General features: G+C 37.8%; 2 protein-coding genes and 1 pseudogene across 2 annotated transcripts; 2 read left to right on the top strand and 1 right to left on the bottom strand.

The window, feature by feature from the left end:
* Nucleotides 1-3,403, top strand: part of LOC106299365 — an 8,787-nt pseudogene extending 5,384 nt beyond the window's left edge.
* A 7,063-nt stretch (nt 3,404-10,466) lies between these two features.
* Nucleotides 10,467-11,967, top strand: LOC106300788 (40S ribosomal protein S18). The gene is made up of 4 exons (XM_013737010.1): nt 10,467-10,583; nt 10,865-11,025; nt 11,394-11,582; nt 11,693-11,967. The coding sequence occupies exons 1-4, from the start codon at nt 10,581-10,583 to the stop codon at nt 11,796-11,798; spliced, it is 459 nt and encodes a 152-aa protein (XP_013592464.1). The 5' UTR covers nt 10,467-10,580; the 3' UTR covers nt 11,799-11,967.
* A 110-nt stretch (nt 11,968-12,077) lies between these two features.
* On the bottom strand, nt 12,078-14,504 carry LOC106300787 (UDP-galactose transporter 2-like). The gene is made up of 6 exons (XM_013737009.1): nt 14,231-14,504; nt 13,734-13,942; nt 13,457-13,641; nt 13,178-13,378; nt 12,918-13,079; nt 12,078-12,577 (listed from the first exon to the last, which is right to left on the bottom strand). Exons 2-6 carry the CDS (start codon nt 13,861-13,863, stop codon nt 12,248-12,250), a joined length of 1,008 nt encoding a protein of 335 aa, XP_013592463.1. The 5' UTR covers nt 13,864-13,942; nt 14,231-14,504; the 3' UTR covers nt 12,078-12,247.
* Between the last annotated feature and the right edge of the window lie 305 nt (nt 14,505-14,809).

Consider the following 14,809-nt stretch of genomic DNA (forward strand, 5'->3'; position numbering starts at 1 on the left):
AGACTTGCAAAGATGATTTTCGATCACAAGTTGGTTTCATCTTTTGTCTTAATAGAGAGTGGTGGCTTGGAAGGGTTCCAAGCAAAGCACCATAGAATAGTCTCAATGGATGAAAATGTTGTTGATCCATTGACCAAGCCTCTTCCATGATCTAAGTATAAAGTTATACTGCGGCCATGGATATTAAATATCTTAAGATGTGATCTTGATTTTAGTGGGAGGCTTTATTTTTATGATATGATGTTCATATTAACATACATTAGTTATGTTTTCAAATTAATGAAATTGTTTCAGATTTATTTTATTATTGGATAATTAAATAAAAGTTCCAAAATAATTTATATCATTCTTATAGGTCATCAAGTATGTGACTTGATCATGAAACCCTATAAGTGAAAGATGCTATAAATTATTGACGTCCCTAGTCAAGGTTGTTAACGTGGGACATTAATAACCATGAATGGCTAGTTTGTGAGGTGGTTGATGACTAAGTTTCATGTAGTCATTCAATATGTGGTATTAAAATCAATCACATGGATATGTGTTAGAGAACACATGATCGGAATGACCCGCTATGAGAACTCTACAAGATTGTTATATGAGTGTCATAAGAGTTTCTCATCACGACTATAGAGTATAGTCCTTAGACCTGAGTTCGTCATGATTCTTTACTTATGGATTAGTTCACTTTGACCTTGTCAAACGTCAGCCGTAACTGGTGATTATAAAGGCATTGATTAGGTGTTCTATGAAGTTTGTAAAGAACATGGATGTAACAAGATGGGATTTGTCCCTCCCATATAACGAGAGATAAATATCTCTGGGCCTATCGAAGATTTGATACTGAAAAATGCATGGCCATGCTCAAACGAGGTGAATGTCAGTCGTTTGTTTTTATCAGTATAAATCATAGTTCGATAAACGTGATCTAGCTTAATAAGGATGACACTAGTTCTTGCCTTATGCTGAGATCGAGATATAGCGACAAAGGGATTAGGAGAATAGATGATTCTAGTACAAGTGGGAGATTGTTGGGAATGTCCTAAAATCATTTTGTACCTACTCTAGTAAAAGTCGTAGTGTCGAGATTGACAATCGTATAATATTAGGTGGTTATAATGTTTTGCTAGAAACCGCTTATAATCTATGAATTGAGAATTCATTACTAATATTATATGATCCTATAGGGTCACACACCTAAGCGAACTGGATCAGATTGTAATTGAGTTTAATTAGATTAAACCAATATTAGAGTTTTGGTGGTTTAATATTTATAAGATAAATATAAAGTACATTAATCCAAATTGGATTTGGAACCAACACGTAAGGCCTTAAAGCCCATTCCCATAATAATTATTATTAGGGTTGGTATGTGTCGTGTGTATGTATGACATATATGCTGTGTAGAGATCGATTATTATTATTCTCAAGCCACCGTACTAAAACCCTAAAACTAAGAGACAAAAGGTTTGTCTAAGATTTGATCTTAACGGCACTAGCATCCCGTCTCGATCCAGTTTGTGTGCGTGTGGATACCGGTAGAGGCACGACGTTTGGAGTGCATGCAATCTTGACTTGGTTTGTTCATCTTTCCGCTGCAAGTAACCAGGTATATTCAAAACCGTAAGATCTAGATTTATTTCAGTATTTACATGAGATTCTAGGCAACTGAATTCATAGCTTGATTTATAAATTGTTATAAATAGATATGAATTTTCAACAGATACACCACTTGGATGTAAAGACTGCATTTCTCCATGGAGAGCTGAAAGAAATCGTGTATGTATCGCAGCCTGAGGGTTTCGAATCAAAGGGTCAAGAGAATAAGGTCTACAAACTTAATAAGGCATTATATGGATTGAGACAAGCGCCAAGGGCATGGAACACCAAACTCAATCAGATTCTTATGGAACTACAGTTTCAAAAGTGCTCCAAAGAACCCTCAGTCTATAGAAAGATGGTGGACGGCAATCTTCTTGTAGTAGCCGTGTATGTAGACCACTTGTTTGTGACTGGCACATGTGATAAGCTTATCAAGAGTTCAAAGTTGGAATGGCAAACAAGTTTGATATGAGTGATCTCGGTAAGCTTTCTTATTAACTTAGGATAGAAGTATGTCAGAGCAGAGATGGGATTACATTGAATCAAAGCCGGTATGCGACAAAGATACTAGAGGAAGCAGGTTTGATGAAGTGTAACCCTATTTGTACACCTATGGAGCTCGGCCTGAAGATATCAAAGGCGGAAGATGAAAAAGAAGTTGATGCCACCATGTTTAGAAAGAAAATCGGGTGCCTAAGGTATCTGTTACATACAAGACCTGATCTGTCTTATTGTGTTGGAGTTCTAAGCCGCTATATGCATAGCCCTAGAGAATCGCATGGCGTTGCGTTAAAGGCGTGTCTAAGATACTTGTGAGGCAGCATCACATATGGTTTAGTGTTTGAAAGATTGACTATAAAGATACCTAAGCTGATAGGCTATAGTGATAATAGCTGCAATGTTGATCCAGATGATGGAAGAAGTACTACGAGTCACATCTTCTATTTAGGTGAAAATCCTATCTCCTGGTGCTCGCAGAAACAAGAAACTGTTGCGTATCTTCATGTGAGGCAGAATTTATGGCTGGGACAGAGGCTGCAAGGCAAGCAATATGGCTGCAAGATTTACTAAGCGAAGTAACCGGATCACCAAGCGTGAGAGTCACCATCCGACTTGACAATCAATCAGCCATAGCTCTGACGAGGAACCCAGTGTTCCATGAAATAGCTGCAGTTTCCCAGTCTGGCCGGGAATCCTCACTGGAAGCGGCGGCGCACAACTCAACGATGGCGGGTTTACCTTAAACCCTGGAGCCTCCATCAACGTAAGCGCGCCTGTGGGATGGTCCGGCCGAATCTGGGGCCGAACAGGGTGCAACTTCGACGGCTCAGGCGCCGGAAGATGTCTCACCGGAGACTGCGGAAACAAATTAAGATGCGCCGGCGCAGGAGGAGTTCCACCGGTCACACTCGCCGAGTTCACCATCGGTAATGGCGGCGGCGCGAAGGACTTCTATGACGTAAGCCTCGTTGACGGTTACAACGTCCAGATGGGAGTCACGATGCGAGGCGGCTCAGGCATTGCCAAAACATTTGCGGACCTGAACGGGCGCTGTCCGAACGAGCTACGCGTTATGGATGGGGCGAATGTTGTGGCGTGTAAGAGCGCATGCGAGGCTTTTGGTAAACCGGAGTATTGTTGCACCGGTGCGTTCAATACACCCGAGACTTGTCCACCGACAGATTACTCCAGAATTTTTAAAGGAGCTTGCCTTAAGGCGTATAGTTATGCATACGACGACGCTTCAAGCACTTTTACTTGTGCCAATGCTAACTATTCCATCATTTTCTGTCCTAGATAATTATCGTTGTCGTGGACGAATTGTATAATATTATGGAACTATGGATTCACTGAAACTAATAAAGGTTTTGTGGAATGAGATAAATTCTGCAGGCTAATAATGAAATAAATTACAGAATGAAGTTTATTGGTAAATCGTTTGATTAGTTAACTTTTGCAAAATAGCAGATTATATAAGAGAACTACATACCAATGAATGAATGAATGACTCCACTCACTTAATAAACGCTAACTATTTGTATATACACAGAATCATAACGAATTTTTTTTTTTTTTTTGGAACTGACATAACTAAATTTGTTAATAATACGCTATATATATTTCCTCGTACATAATCTGTAAAAAGTGGAAGGGAAGCTATCTAACAGATTTCATCACTAGCTTAAAATGATGAGAGAATCGTAACTATACAAGGCCAATAGAACTAATGACCATGATATACTAAGTATTTGATGAATGTTTTCTGTGTATTCAACGTGAGACTAATGCTCAATATATATACATGTTTACAATAGGAGATCATCTTTATCTTTCTACCGACTTATATTAGAGTACTTATCTCTAATATATTACATGATTATCTACTCTAGATAAACACAACCCCAACGGCTATCCTAACACTCCCCCTCAAGTGGGAGCATGCGGATTAGAAATGTCCAACTTGGACATAAGCTTAGTGAACTGAACCTTTCCCAAAGCCTTCGTCAAAACGTCTGCTAGCTGCTCCTTGGTCCCAACATACGAACACGTCAATAACCCGGATTTCAGAGCATCTCTAACTCGATGGCAGTCGATCTCTACGTGTTTGGTGCGTTCATGAAACACCGGATTCGATGCCATGTGTAACGCAGACTTGCTATCACAAAAGAGACGCGCGGGAGACTGTGGTGCAAAGCCTAAATCAATCAACAGCTGTCGCAACCAAGCTATCTCTCGTGTAGCAATCGACATTGCACGATACTCGGCCTCAGCCGAAGAATGGGATACCACATTTTGCTTCTTTGTCTTCCAAGACACTGGAGACCCTCCAATCATGGCTACGTACACTGTCACAGATCTTCTTGTCATTGGACATGCTGCCCAATCAGCGTCGCAGTAAATAGATAACCGCAGGTCTGTATCTGCCTTCAGCAATATTCCTTGACCCACGGTTCCTTTGAGGAAACGAACTACCTGGAGGGCTGCATCCATATGTTTCTCTCGCGGCTTCTGCATAAACTGAGAGAGTATGTGAACAGAATAGGATATATCAGGTCTGGTGTTGACGAGATAGATAAGACGTCCAACAAGTCATCTATAAAGCGCTGGCTCGGTGAGAAAAGCACTATCATCGGTTGCCAGGTGATGATTCTGTTCCATTGGCGTTGCGGCAGGTGCAGAAGTAGTAAGACCCGTTTCCTCCACTATGTCCAACGCATATTTCCTTTGGCTAATCACAAAACCTTCCTTCCCTCGTGCAATTTCTATACCAAGGAAGTACTTAAGCCTCCCTAAATCCTTCATATGAAAACACTCTCCAAGATAGTTTTTAAACTTTCGTATCGCTTCTCCATCATTCCCACATATAATCAGATCATCAACATAGATCAGTACTCTTATCTCGACGTGTCCATGAGATTATATGAACAACGAGTAGTCCGAGTAAGACTGAACGAAACCAGCCCTGATAAGCGCTTTGGTAAGCTTTTCAAACCAACACCGTGGCGCTTGCTTCAACCCATAAAGCGACTTGTGTGACTTGGAGAGACGAACTTGTTTTTGTCTCGCAGTTTCTTGTGTGCAAAGCAAAGCGACCCGAACACGCGGAGGTCTGAATACGACTGAGCTGACCCAAATAATACCTCATGAGGACACTTTCCATTCAGAACTTTTGTTGGAGTAAGATTGATCACGTGAGCTGCAGCCCGAATTGCCTCTCCCCAAAACTTAACCGGCATACTCGACTGAAACAACAATGATCGTGCAATGTTCAACAAATGGCGATGCTTCCTCTCAACCCTACCATTTTTCTGTGGAGTTTCTACGCAGGAAGTCTGATGTATGATCCCTTTAGATTTGAAGAAATCCGACAAGCACAGAAACTCAGTACCATTGTCACTTCTAACTTTCTTTACTGTTTTTCCGAACTGAGTCTCGGCATAGACACAGAAACTCTGTATCATTCTCTTTACGTATGACTTCTCAAGCAATAAGAAAGTCCATACGGTGCGTGAGTAGTCATCTACTATAGTTAAAAAATAAGATGCACCATGAGAAGATTTTACTCGATACGGTCCCCATACATCGGTGTGAATCAACTCAAAACAATCACTAGTTTTATTAGAACTTTCTGAAAAAGATTCTCGAGTTTGCTTAGCCTCAAAACAGACTTCGCAAGTGTGTGAATCAGAAACACCAACACCAGAAAACAAAGGTAATGACGATAAAACAGAAAAAGCTGGATGCCCCAATCGCCTGTGCCACAGGACTGAACTCTCCATCTTCACAGCCTTGTTGACCCGAGCGACTCTGACATCAGTAAAATAGTACACCCCTCCACGTTCCTCACCTGCTCCAATCAGCGTCTTCGAACACCGGTCCTGTAAAACGCACAATGTATCAGTGAAGAATGCGAAACAATTCGAATGCTTCAAGAGTTTTGATACGAAAATCAGGGAGCAGTTTAAATCTGGAACATATAGCACATCGTGCAATGATATACGATCAGACAGAGGCAACACGCCTACTGACTTTGCCACAGTAGTACTTCCATCTGCAAAACCAATGTTACAAGGAGATATCTCCTTAAGATCTTTCAGGAGCCTTATGTCTCCTGTCATATGGTGCGAAGCCCCAGTATCAAGTATCACATAACCCATATTCTTACCAGACGACTTCTCGGAACTCTTTGATTTCTCATTGAGTATTTGAGAGATGGCTCTCCATTGTTCCAGCGTTATCTCAGGCGAGGAGGCCCCTGTTGGATTAGCATTGGTGGCGTAAGCCACATTAGACTGATTAGCGTTTGTGGCGTAAGCCGCATTGGATTGTCCTCTTCCACGCGAAGTACCGCTACGACCTCCCCCTTTGGATACACCACGGGTTCCTCTTCCTCCTCTCTCTGTAAACCATTCTGGATAGCCAATTATTTGCCAACAAGCACTCTTGTCATGGCCACTTCTCCCGCAGTTAGAACAGACTCGATCTCGTCCTCTGTTTTGTCCTCCTTGTGGACTAGAATCATCACGTGAATCCACATTATTCCCTTCACGACGAGTTGCAAACCCTACAGCATCTTGTTGTTGCTCTCTACTCTTGGCAGAGTTCAAACGAGCCTCCTCTCGTACTACTTTGTTATAAACCTTACCAAGGTCCGGCAATACATCAGCTTCAATGATCGCCGTAACTACATGTCCGAATCTGGACTCATCCAGACCCATAACAAACTGATGGACTCTCTCGTCCTCTCTTTCCTTCTCGTACAAGGCAGCTGCGTCACAAGTACACGCTGGTGGAGGTTTGTACGTCTGCAGCTCCTCCCACATCTTTGCAAGACGACCATAGTAGTCGATCACAGCGTCTCCATCCTGCCTACACGAAGCGAGCTTGGACATGAGCTGATGTATCCTAACTTTGTTTCCAACCGAAAATCTCTCTTTGAGATTCTCCCAAAGTTTATGAGCGTCTGTGATGAACGTCACAGTCGACCTAACGCGTGGTTCGATTGATGTTCTCAACCAACCCACGATCATAGAGTTCACACTCAGCCATGATTCGAGATCGGCATGTCCCTCCGGTGGCTTCGTTAGTGTCCCATCAATGAAGCCTGTCTTCCTCTTGGCTTGTAGAGCGTTCATCATCTCTGTTGCCCACTCATTGTAATTTTCACCTTTAAGTTGGACTGATGTGATAAGCGCTCCACGGTTATCAGACGAGAACAAGGAATAAAGGGAGCTTGCACCCTTCTCTCCGGTCACGCCGGCAATCACTACTTTGTCGTCTCCCATTGTTACGTTGAGAGACAAGAACACAAATGAAAATTGTCAGATAAAACAATAAGATCGTTCAAGATGGATCTATAGCTCTGATACCATGATAAACTAAGTATTTGATGAATGTTTTCTGTGTATTCAACGTGAGACTAATGCTCAATATATATACATATTTACAATAGGAGATCATCCTTATCTTTCTACCGACTTATATTAGAGGACTTATCTCTAATATATTACATGATTATCTACTCTAGATAAACACAATCCCAACGGCTATCCTAACAGACCACAGAGAGTCCACACGTGGGTTTTGAGCCAAGTCTAAACAGATGTTATATTCAAAGTTACTAGAATCATCGATGTTTTGCGTCTAGAACAAGAAGGGATGCCAGACATGATTCACCATATACCTCTGATTTATAACTCCTACAATAGCATTAGTCACAGCAAGTTTTGAAATATGTAAAATAAATAGCTTTTTAGGACTAGATTGAAATTTTGTTAAGCTTCAAAGTCCAGTAACAATTAATTGCTGGATCATTAAGCTTTAATAGGAAAAACTAGATTTTGACCCGCGCTTTCAAAGCGCGGGTTTATTTTTGTTTTTTTTTTCAATTGACAAATATTTAGTAAATGTTACATTTTCATACATTTGTATTTTATTTTATAAAAGACTTAAAAAATTTATCTTTATTTATCGTATTTCATTTTAAATGACTATTTATGTTAAAAAAATTAAACTTTATTTTTTTAATGAATTAAGTTGGTATAACTCTGATAAATTAATTTTATTATGGGGTTAATATTTTAATTAAAAAATTATATACTTTTAATAAAGATTTATACTTTTCAATAAAAAAATTCAATTATTTTTATGAATGCTTAAATTATATTAAGAAAAGAAAAAAATAATAATTAAGAATAGTTGAAAAAAAATTATTTGAACTTGGACTCAATGGTCCAAAGGAAAAAAAAAGGTGAGAATTGAATCTGATTTTTTAATAGGCCCAAATGATTTGGGCTGGATCCAAAAATAATGACCCAATATAGATTTGTTATTAATATTACTTAATTGCCCTTAATGAAACATGCAATGTTAGTGAAGGAAACATGCCCCTAAGGTAATTATGACAATAGGATCCTGCTTTAATAGTATAGATTGTTTCCAAACACGTAAACCGGAACCATAACAGATCTCTCCGCTAAACCATTACAATCTCCGGTTACGTATTCCAGCGATTATGATAACCAATTTATCGTGGAGTTCGATCGATTGATGAAGGGGCCGAAGATCCATCACATACGATCAGAGACAAGGACGATCATCAACGGAAAATTCATTTTTGACGTGTAATCGACTGGTCAAAACCTACACGTGAGCACATGTCCGCACGTGACTATGAACTAGTATAATCTAAATGTTCTTCTTTTTTTTTGAACACAGTATATCTAAATGTTCAAACACTTGTAATATTCGAAGAAAGAAGCTCATTTGTTAAATGTTCTTATACTATTAAAAAAATTAGAAGTTCATTATATTATATTATGTTACTTGATATACATATTCAAATCAAAATAATAATTTAAATTGATTTATATCAAAAATTCATTCAAAAATATACATATATTCAAAACTTGATTTTTACTAACATATTTTTTAATAACCATTATAAAAAATGTTTTCAATATATATAAGAAAAATACAATAGAAAGCCCAATTACAAACATCAACTTAAATTATGGTTTTTATATTTCATATTGAAATATAAAATAAATATATGTGATTATTTATATGATTGTACGTATAGAATATTATTAATTATAAGATTATTTATTTGATGGTACATATAAAATACGATTAATTATATGATAACACATATTTTTGTAACCTATGATGACACATATAAGATATATAATAGTGATTAGGGGTGGGCGTTCGGGTTTGTTTTCGAGTCTATAAGGGAATTCGTGTTCGGTTCAGATCTTTGAGGATTCGGTTCGGATTTGGATAACCAATTTAAATTATTTTAAAAAAATTAAAATTTATTATTTGGTTTAATTTTTTAAAAAATCCATAAACAGTATAATATATTACATTCAATAACATATGTCAGAGTACCTAACTTAATATATAAATTGGTTTGGTTTAAATATTTAGATAGAGAATTAATAATTATTTAAGTATTTTTGGAGTTTTGAGTATATTTTGATTATTTTAGATATTTACTTTTGATTATTTGTATATATTTTCAAGTATTTAGATGAACTTAAAAGTATCATATATATTCTGGATGTTTTTATATATATTAAATCTAAAAATAAATAATATATATATAAGTATATAAATCTATTTTGGATACCCAAAATACTTCGGTTCGGATCGGATCAGATTAGGTTTCAGACTTTCAGTTCTTCAAATACCAAAATTTTGAATAATTCGGATATTTAATCAATTTTAGTTCGAATTTGGTACTACTTATTCGGATTGAGATCGGTTCGGTTCTTCGAATTCGAGTTTTTTTCCCAACCCTAAATAGTGACATAAAAATAAATAGCATCATATTTTTTAAAAAATACACCCGCGCGGATCAAAATCTAGTTGAATACTTCAAACTCTAATTCAACATAGCATAAGAGCATTTCTAAAAGACACTCTAATTTCATATATGAAATTTTTACTTTCTAAAAAGGAATTTCAAATCTAAAGTTTCATATTTTTTTTGCATTATGTTCCGTACAATTACATATCACATTTATGATTATTGTATATTTTGTTTTTATCGTATTAATCCTTACAAAAGATTATATTTCATAAATATATCTATTTATCTGTGTAAATATAGTTTTAAAATATTTTTAACCTCATTTTAAAGTTTTTCTTTATTTTCTACACATAAAATTAAATAAAAAAATTTAAATGAGGTTTTAAAAAAAAAAAAAAAAAAAAAAAAAAAGAGGCCACTGCTTGGGCCCAAATAAAAATCTCTTTACACAAATTTCACAGAACTTGGGCCGTTTAAAAGACACTGCTTGGGCCCAACTGTATGCAGTCTATACATAGATATAAACCACCGCTAAAGAAACCCTAGTTTTTCTAATCGGTTTGCGCGAGAGTTTAGAGTGTAAAACGGCGAGAGCTTCTCATCTTCTCTCTCAGGCAGCTTCTCATCTTCTCTCTCAGGCAGCTTCTATTCCAACCGAACAATGGTAATTAGTTCTTACGCTTTCTTTAGCATTTTCCAGTTAGTTCCTCGAATGCTATCGTCTCTTAGATCTATTTTATCGATTCACTGGTTCTCATCGATCTGTAGTAGTCTCGTTAAACACATCTACTCCGTTTGAATCCAGTGTTGTTTTGTTAATTTCCCGTCTATAGAAGTTAGAAACAGCCTAAAAAACATGAGCGAGGAGCCATGTTACTGAGTATCGTTTGATTTTCTTTCAAAGTTTTGATCTATTTTGTGTGTTTTGTGATTGTTAATGTGTAGTCGCTGGTAGCAAACGAGGAGTTCCAGCACATTCTGCGTGTGCTCAACACCAACGTCGATGGCAAGCAGAAGATTATGTTTGCTCTTACCTCCATCAAGGGTATTGGAAGGAGACTGGCCAACATTGTCTGCAAGAAAGCCGATGTCGACATGAACAAGAGGTATGCTTTGTCTCTCTTTCACGTGTGTTGTCGAATGTCACTGTAGTTCACTCAAAAGTAATTAATACTTCCTTTAGACCGAACATAGTAGTCTTGTGTTTTGTTTTTTTTTTCTGTAATTTCTAAGTGATGTTTGCTTTCACGTATCTACGGTATGAATTATGTTTCCATTTTAAATGAAAATGTTAGCTTAGACAGTTACTCTTATTATAGTTCTTCTGACTCTGTGGCTTTTTTTTTTTTTGTCAGTCTAACATGAGAAGTGTAGAATTGTTAGGGTTTTTGTATGTTCAGCGATAAGTTGTGTTGGAAATTCAATGGTCTTGTGTATAACAGTTTGAACATCCTCTTATGATCTTCAATTTCAGGGCCGGTGAGTTGTCTGCAGCTGAGATCGACAACCTCATGACCATCGTAGCAAACCCGAAGCAGTACAAGATTCCAGACTGGTTCTTGAACAGACAGAAGGACTACAAGGATGGAAAGTACTCCCAGGTTGTTTCCAATGCCCTCGACATGAAGCTCAGGGATGATCTTGAACGCCTCAAGAAGATCAGGTCAAACTCATTCCAATCATATAACTCGTTACCACTTTGGGTTCTCTTGTGATTTGAATTGAATGATTTTATGTAACGGTTGTTTTGCTTTTTTTCTTGACAACGAGCAGGAACCACCGTGGGCTGAGGCACTACTGGGGTCTCCGTGTCCGTGGACAACACACCAAGACAACTGGTCGCAGAGGAAAGACTGTTGGTGTCTCTAAGAAGCGTTAAGACAATGATGCTAGCTGCAGCTGGGATTGGATCTTTGACAAGGCCCCTTTTTTTATGTTTTGTTGCAAGTCTCAAAATCTGGATTTTAGGTTTTTTTTGTAAGACATCCTTCACTTGTTTTTTCACATTTCGTTATATTACTTTTGTCACGGTATCTCTGAAGTTGCTTCTCTAGTAATATTTTTTATTTGAGTAATAAAAGTGCTCAATAGTTCGTTGCATTTCTGTTTGATTAAAATACAAAAATATTTGTAGGTTATTAAAAAGAGATTTAATATATTATGAGAAGCTATGGGTTAATACAATTGTAAACAATGATTCCGAGAAAAAAACATTACAAAACAATCTCAAACGTCTGGGAGGATCATAAATTAAGCCAAGACCATAAATCAAAACAGAGATGTGGTAGCTATGTGATGTTCCTGATCATTTACTACTTAATACTACTACTAGGCTTTGTCTTCGTTGTCATCAGAATCCGAAGCAGCTCCAAGCTTCTGTTGACGAGTAGTTGGAAGAGAATAGCTTCTTCGTTCTTTGCCTCCTGGCTTGGAAGAGGCATTACCGTACCAGATCATACCAAGTACTGCAATAACCATTCCAATAACCACATGCAAGTTCAGACCTTCTCTACCAAAGAAGAAAAATCCCATCACCAGCACCAGGATTGTCTTCATGTGTCCCAGGACTTGAAATGACACCGCTGTGAATCTCCCGATGCAGATGAACTGGCTTAGGTTGGTCCCGATTGCTATTGTGCACGAGAGGGTTATAAACAGCTGCAGAATTCAAAATAACTTGTCAAGTTTCAAATGAGTTTATAACCATTTTGATACACCACGATCTGGCTAGGTAATCTGTTCTTAAGTAGACACAGCATTGAACTGCATGAAACAAACAAGCTAAGGCTCGTATTTAAATGTGCTTGGCTTAGTATGCAGATTTTAAACAAGGCTGGTACCAGATGGTGGAGATAATAGCAGACTACAACAAGATTAGTAAGGTAGTGACAATATTTATGGGTGTTGACATAGTGATGCTATTTCCCTTTTGTGAGAGAAGAGTCAATGCTAATGAGACTAAGGTATGAAACTTAGTTTGAGGTTTGTAGTGGCTTACCACGGAGACCAAGTTGTAGTCGTACATGTCAACTCTTTTTTCTGTGAGCCAATAATCAAGAAATGGACCAACAACCAGCAATGTTGCGGCTTGGGCTGGAGCGGTATGTCCCAATAGGTTGAATGAGCTAAGGGAGTACTTGCGCTGAAGGTAATGTACATACTGCGTAGCGTTCATGTATAAACCAATCTTACTTTTAAGACAAAGGAATGATATGTTTAGTTTTGTATGGAGCAAGATATATCCTTGAGAACACTTACATATTGTTGCAGAGAAGTACTCCAGACGGCAACAAAAGCGGCTAGAAAGCCTTTGCTATTGACACTAACATCAGTGACAGTGCATACACCAACACCAGCAAGAACCAGTCCTATGCTAAGCTTGGTGTCTCTGGAGTAACGGATCTTATCTAACACCATCTCCAACAAACAGGATACAGGAATCATGCTGAGCTTTGCAATCTGGGAGGCAACACATAACATTTGTTTTGTTAAATAGAAGATAAGATGTGCAATTTCTTTCAGAAGCAATTTAATTACCTGATAAAAACCAACAGAGTTCCACATAAGACTGACGTTCATTCCAACGATGGAGAAGTTGGCAAAGAAAATAAATCTGAGAAGCTCGGTAAAGGGAAGATGAGAAGGCTGAATGTAACCAAGACATCTTAGAACAATGGTCATGAGAGTTGTGAAAGCAAAATGTAAACCGGTTAAGGTTGTAGCTGCAGCAGGGGTTGAGACATAAGCAAGAAAACAAATCAGAGGAATATTCACGTTCAGATCATAAAAAAAAAGAGAGAGAGAGGTTGGTTACCAAAGCTATAACCGTAAGTGGCCATTAAAGCTTTATTGACAATGATGATACCAACAGAAGTGACGACATTGAACATCCAAGCCCCAGCATCTGCTGCTGTTTTCTTATCGGCTTTACTCACAGGAGCCATTCTCTCTCTCTCTCTCCCTCAACTCTCTATTTCTTCTTATTATTCTTCAATGTCCCATTCTCCAGAGACTGACTTTCCGCTAAGGATTAAGAAGATCATAGAAAAAATCAGAGAATCAGCACGAAGCTAAAGCGCAAAATCTTTCAAAATCAACAGAGTAATTTGAACGTAATACGATCAAAACTAGGAAAAAAAAAAGAGTTTAATCAATTTTCAATCGGATCGGAGCGAATTTCCCGTAAGATCTAAGACCATAGAGATCAATCTCCCTAATTTTAAAACGATGGATCGATCCTCCAGACATTTATATCATCAATATCAGAGGAAACGAAGAAGAAGAATACGAGAACAGGGAGTGGAGTGTTACCTCAGCGTATGAAGAGAGATTGAATGAGGCGGAGGTGATCGGAGCAGAGCACCGGCGCCGGAGATGGCGAGAGAGTGTGGAGGAAAAAGAAAAAAAAAAGAGTAATCTGAAAAAAGGCAGTTGGGCAGCGTACGGCTCGTGGAGCGATACTAGTACTAGTCAGGCTCCAGCTATTTCGTTTCCTTTTTTTTATTTTTTATTTTATCTACATTCATGATATTCTTACTATTATACCCTTCTTTCTCTAAATATGAAATTAGTATTCAGACGAGTCGAAACTAAAAGAGAAAAAGACAAAAATAACACTAAATCAATCAAGTTTTTGTTTCTAAACTAGCATTTAAGGTCAAAAGTCACAAAAATAGCATTTAATATTTTATCAAAAGTCACAAACTTAGGGTTTAGAGTTAAAGAGTGGGGTTTAGTATTTAGGGTTTAGGGTTTAGAGTTTAGGGTTTAGAGTTTAGGGTTTAGAGTTTAGGGTTTAGAGTTTAGGGTTTAGAGTTTAGGGTTTAGAGTTTAGGGTTTAGAGTTTAGGGTTTAGAGTTTAGGGTTTATGGTTTAGGGTTTAGGGTTTAG

The sequence above is a fragment of the Brassica oleracea genome, chromosome C6 (assembly GCF_000695525.1).
Source record: "Brassica oleracea var. oleracea cultivar TO1000 chromosome C6, BOL, whole genome shotgun sequence".
NCBI lineage: Eukaryota > Viridiplantae > Streptophyta > Magnoliopsida > Brassicales > Brassicaceae > Brassica > Brassica oleracea.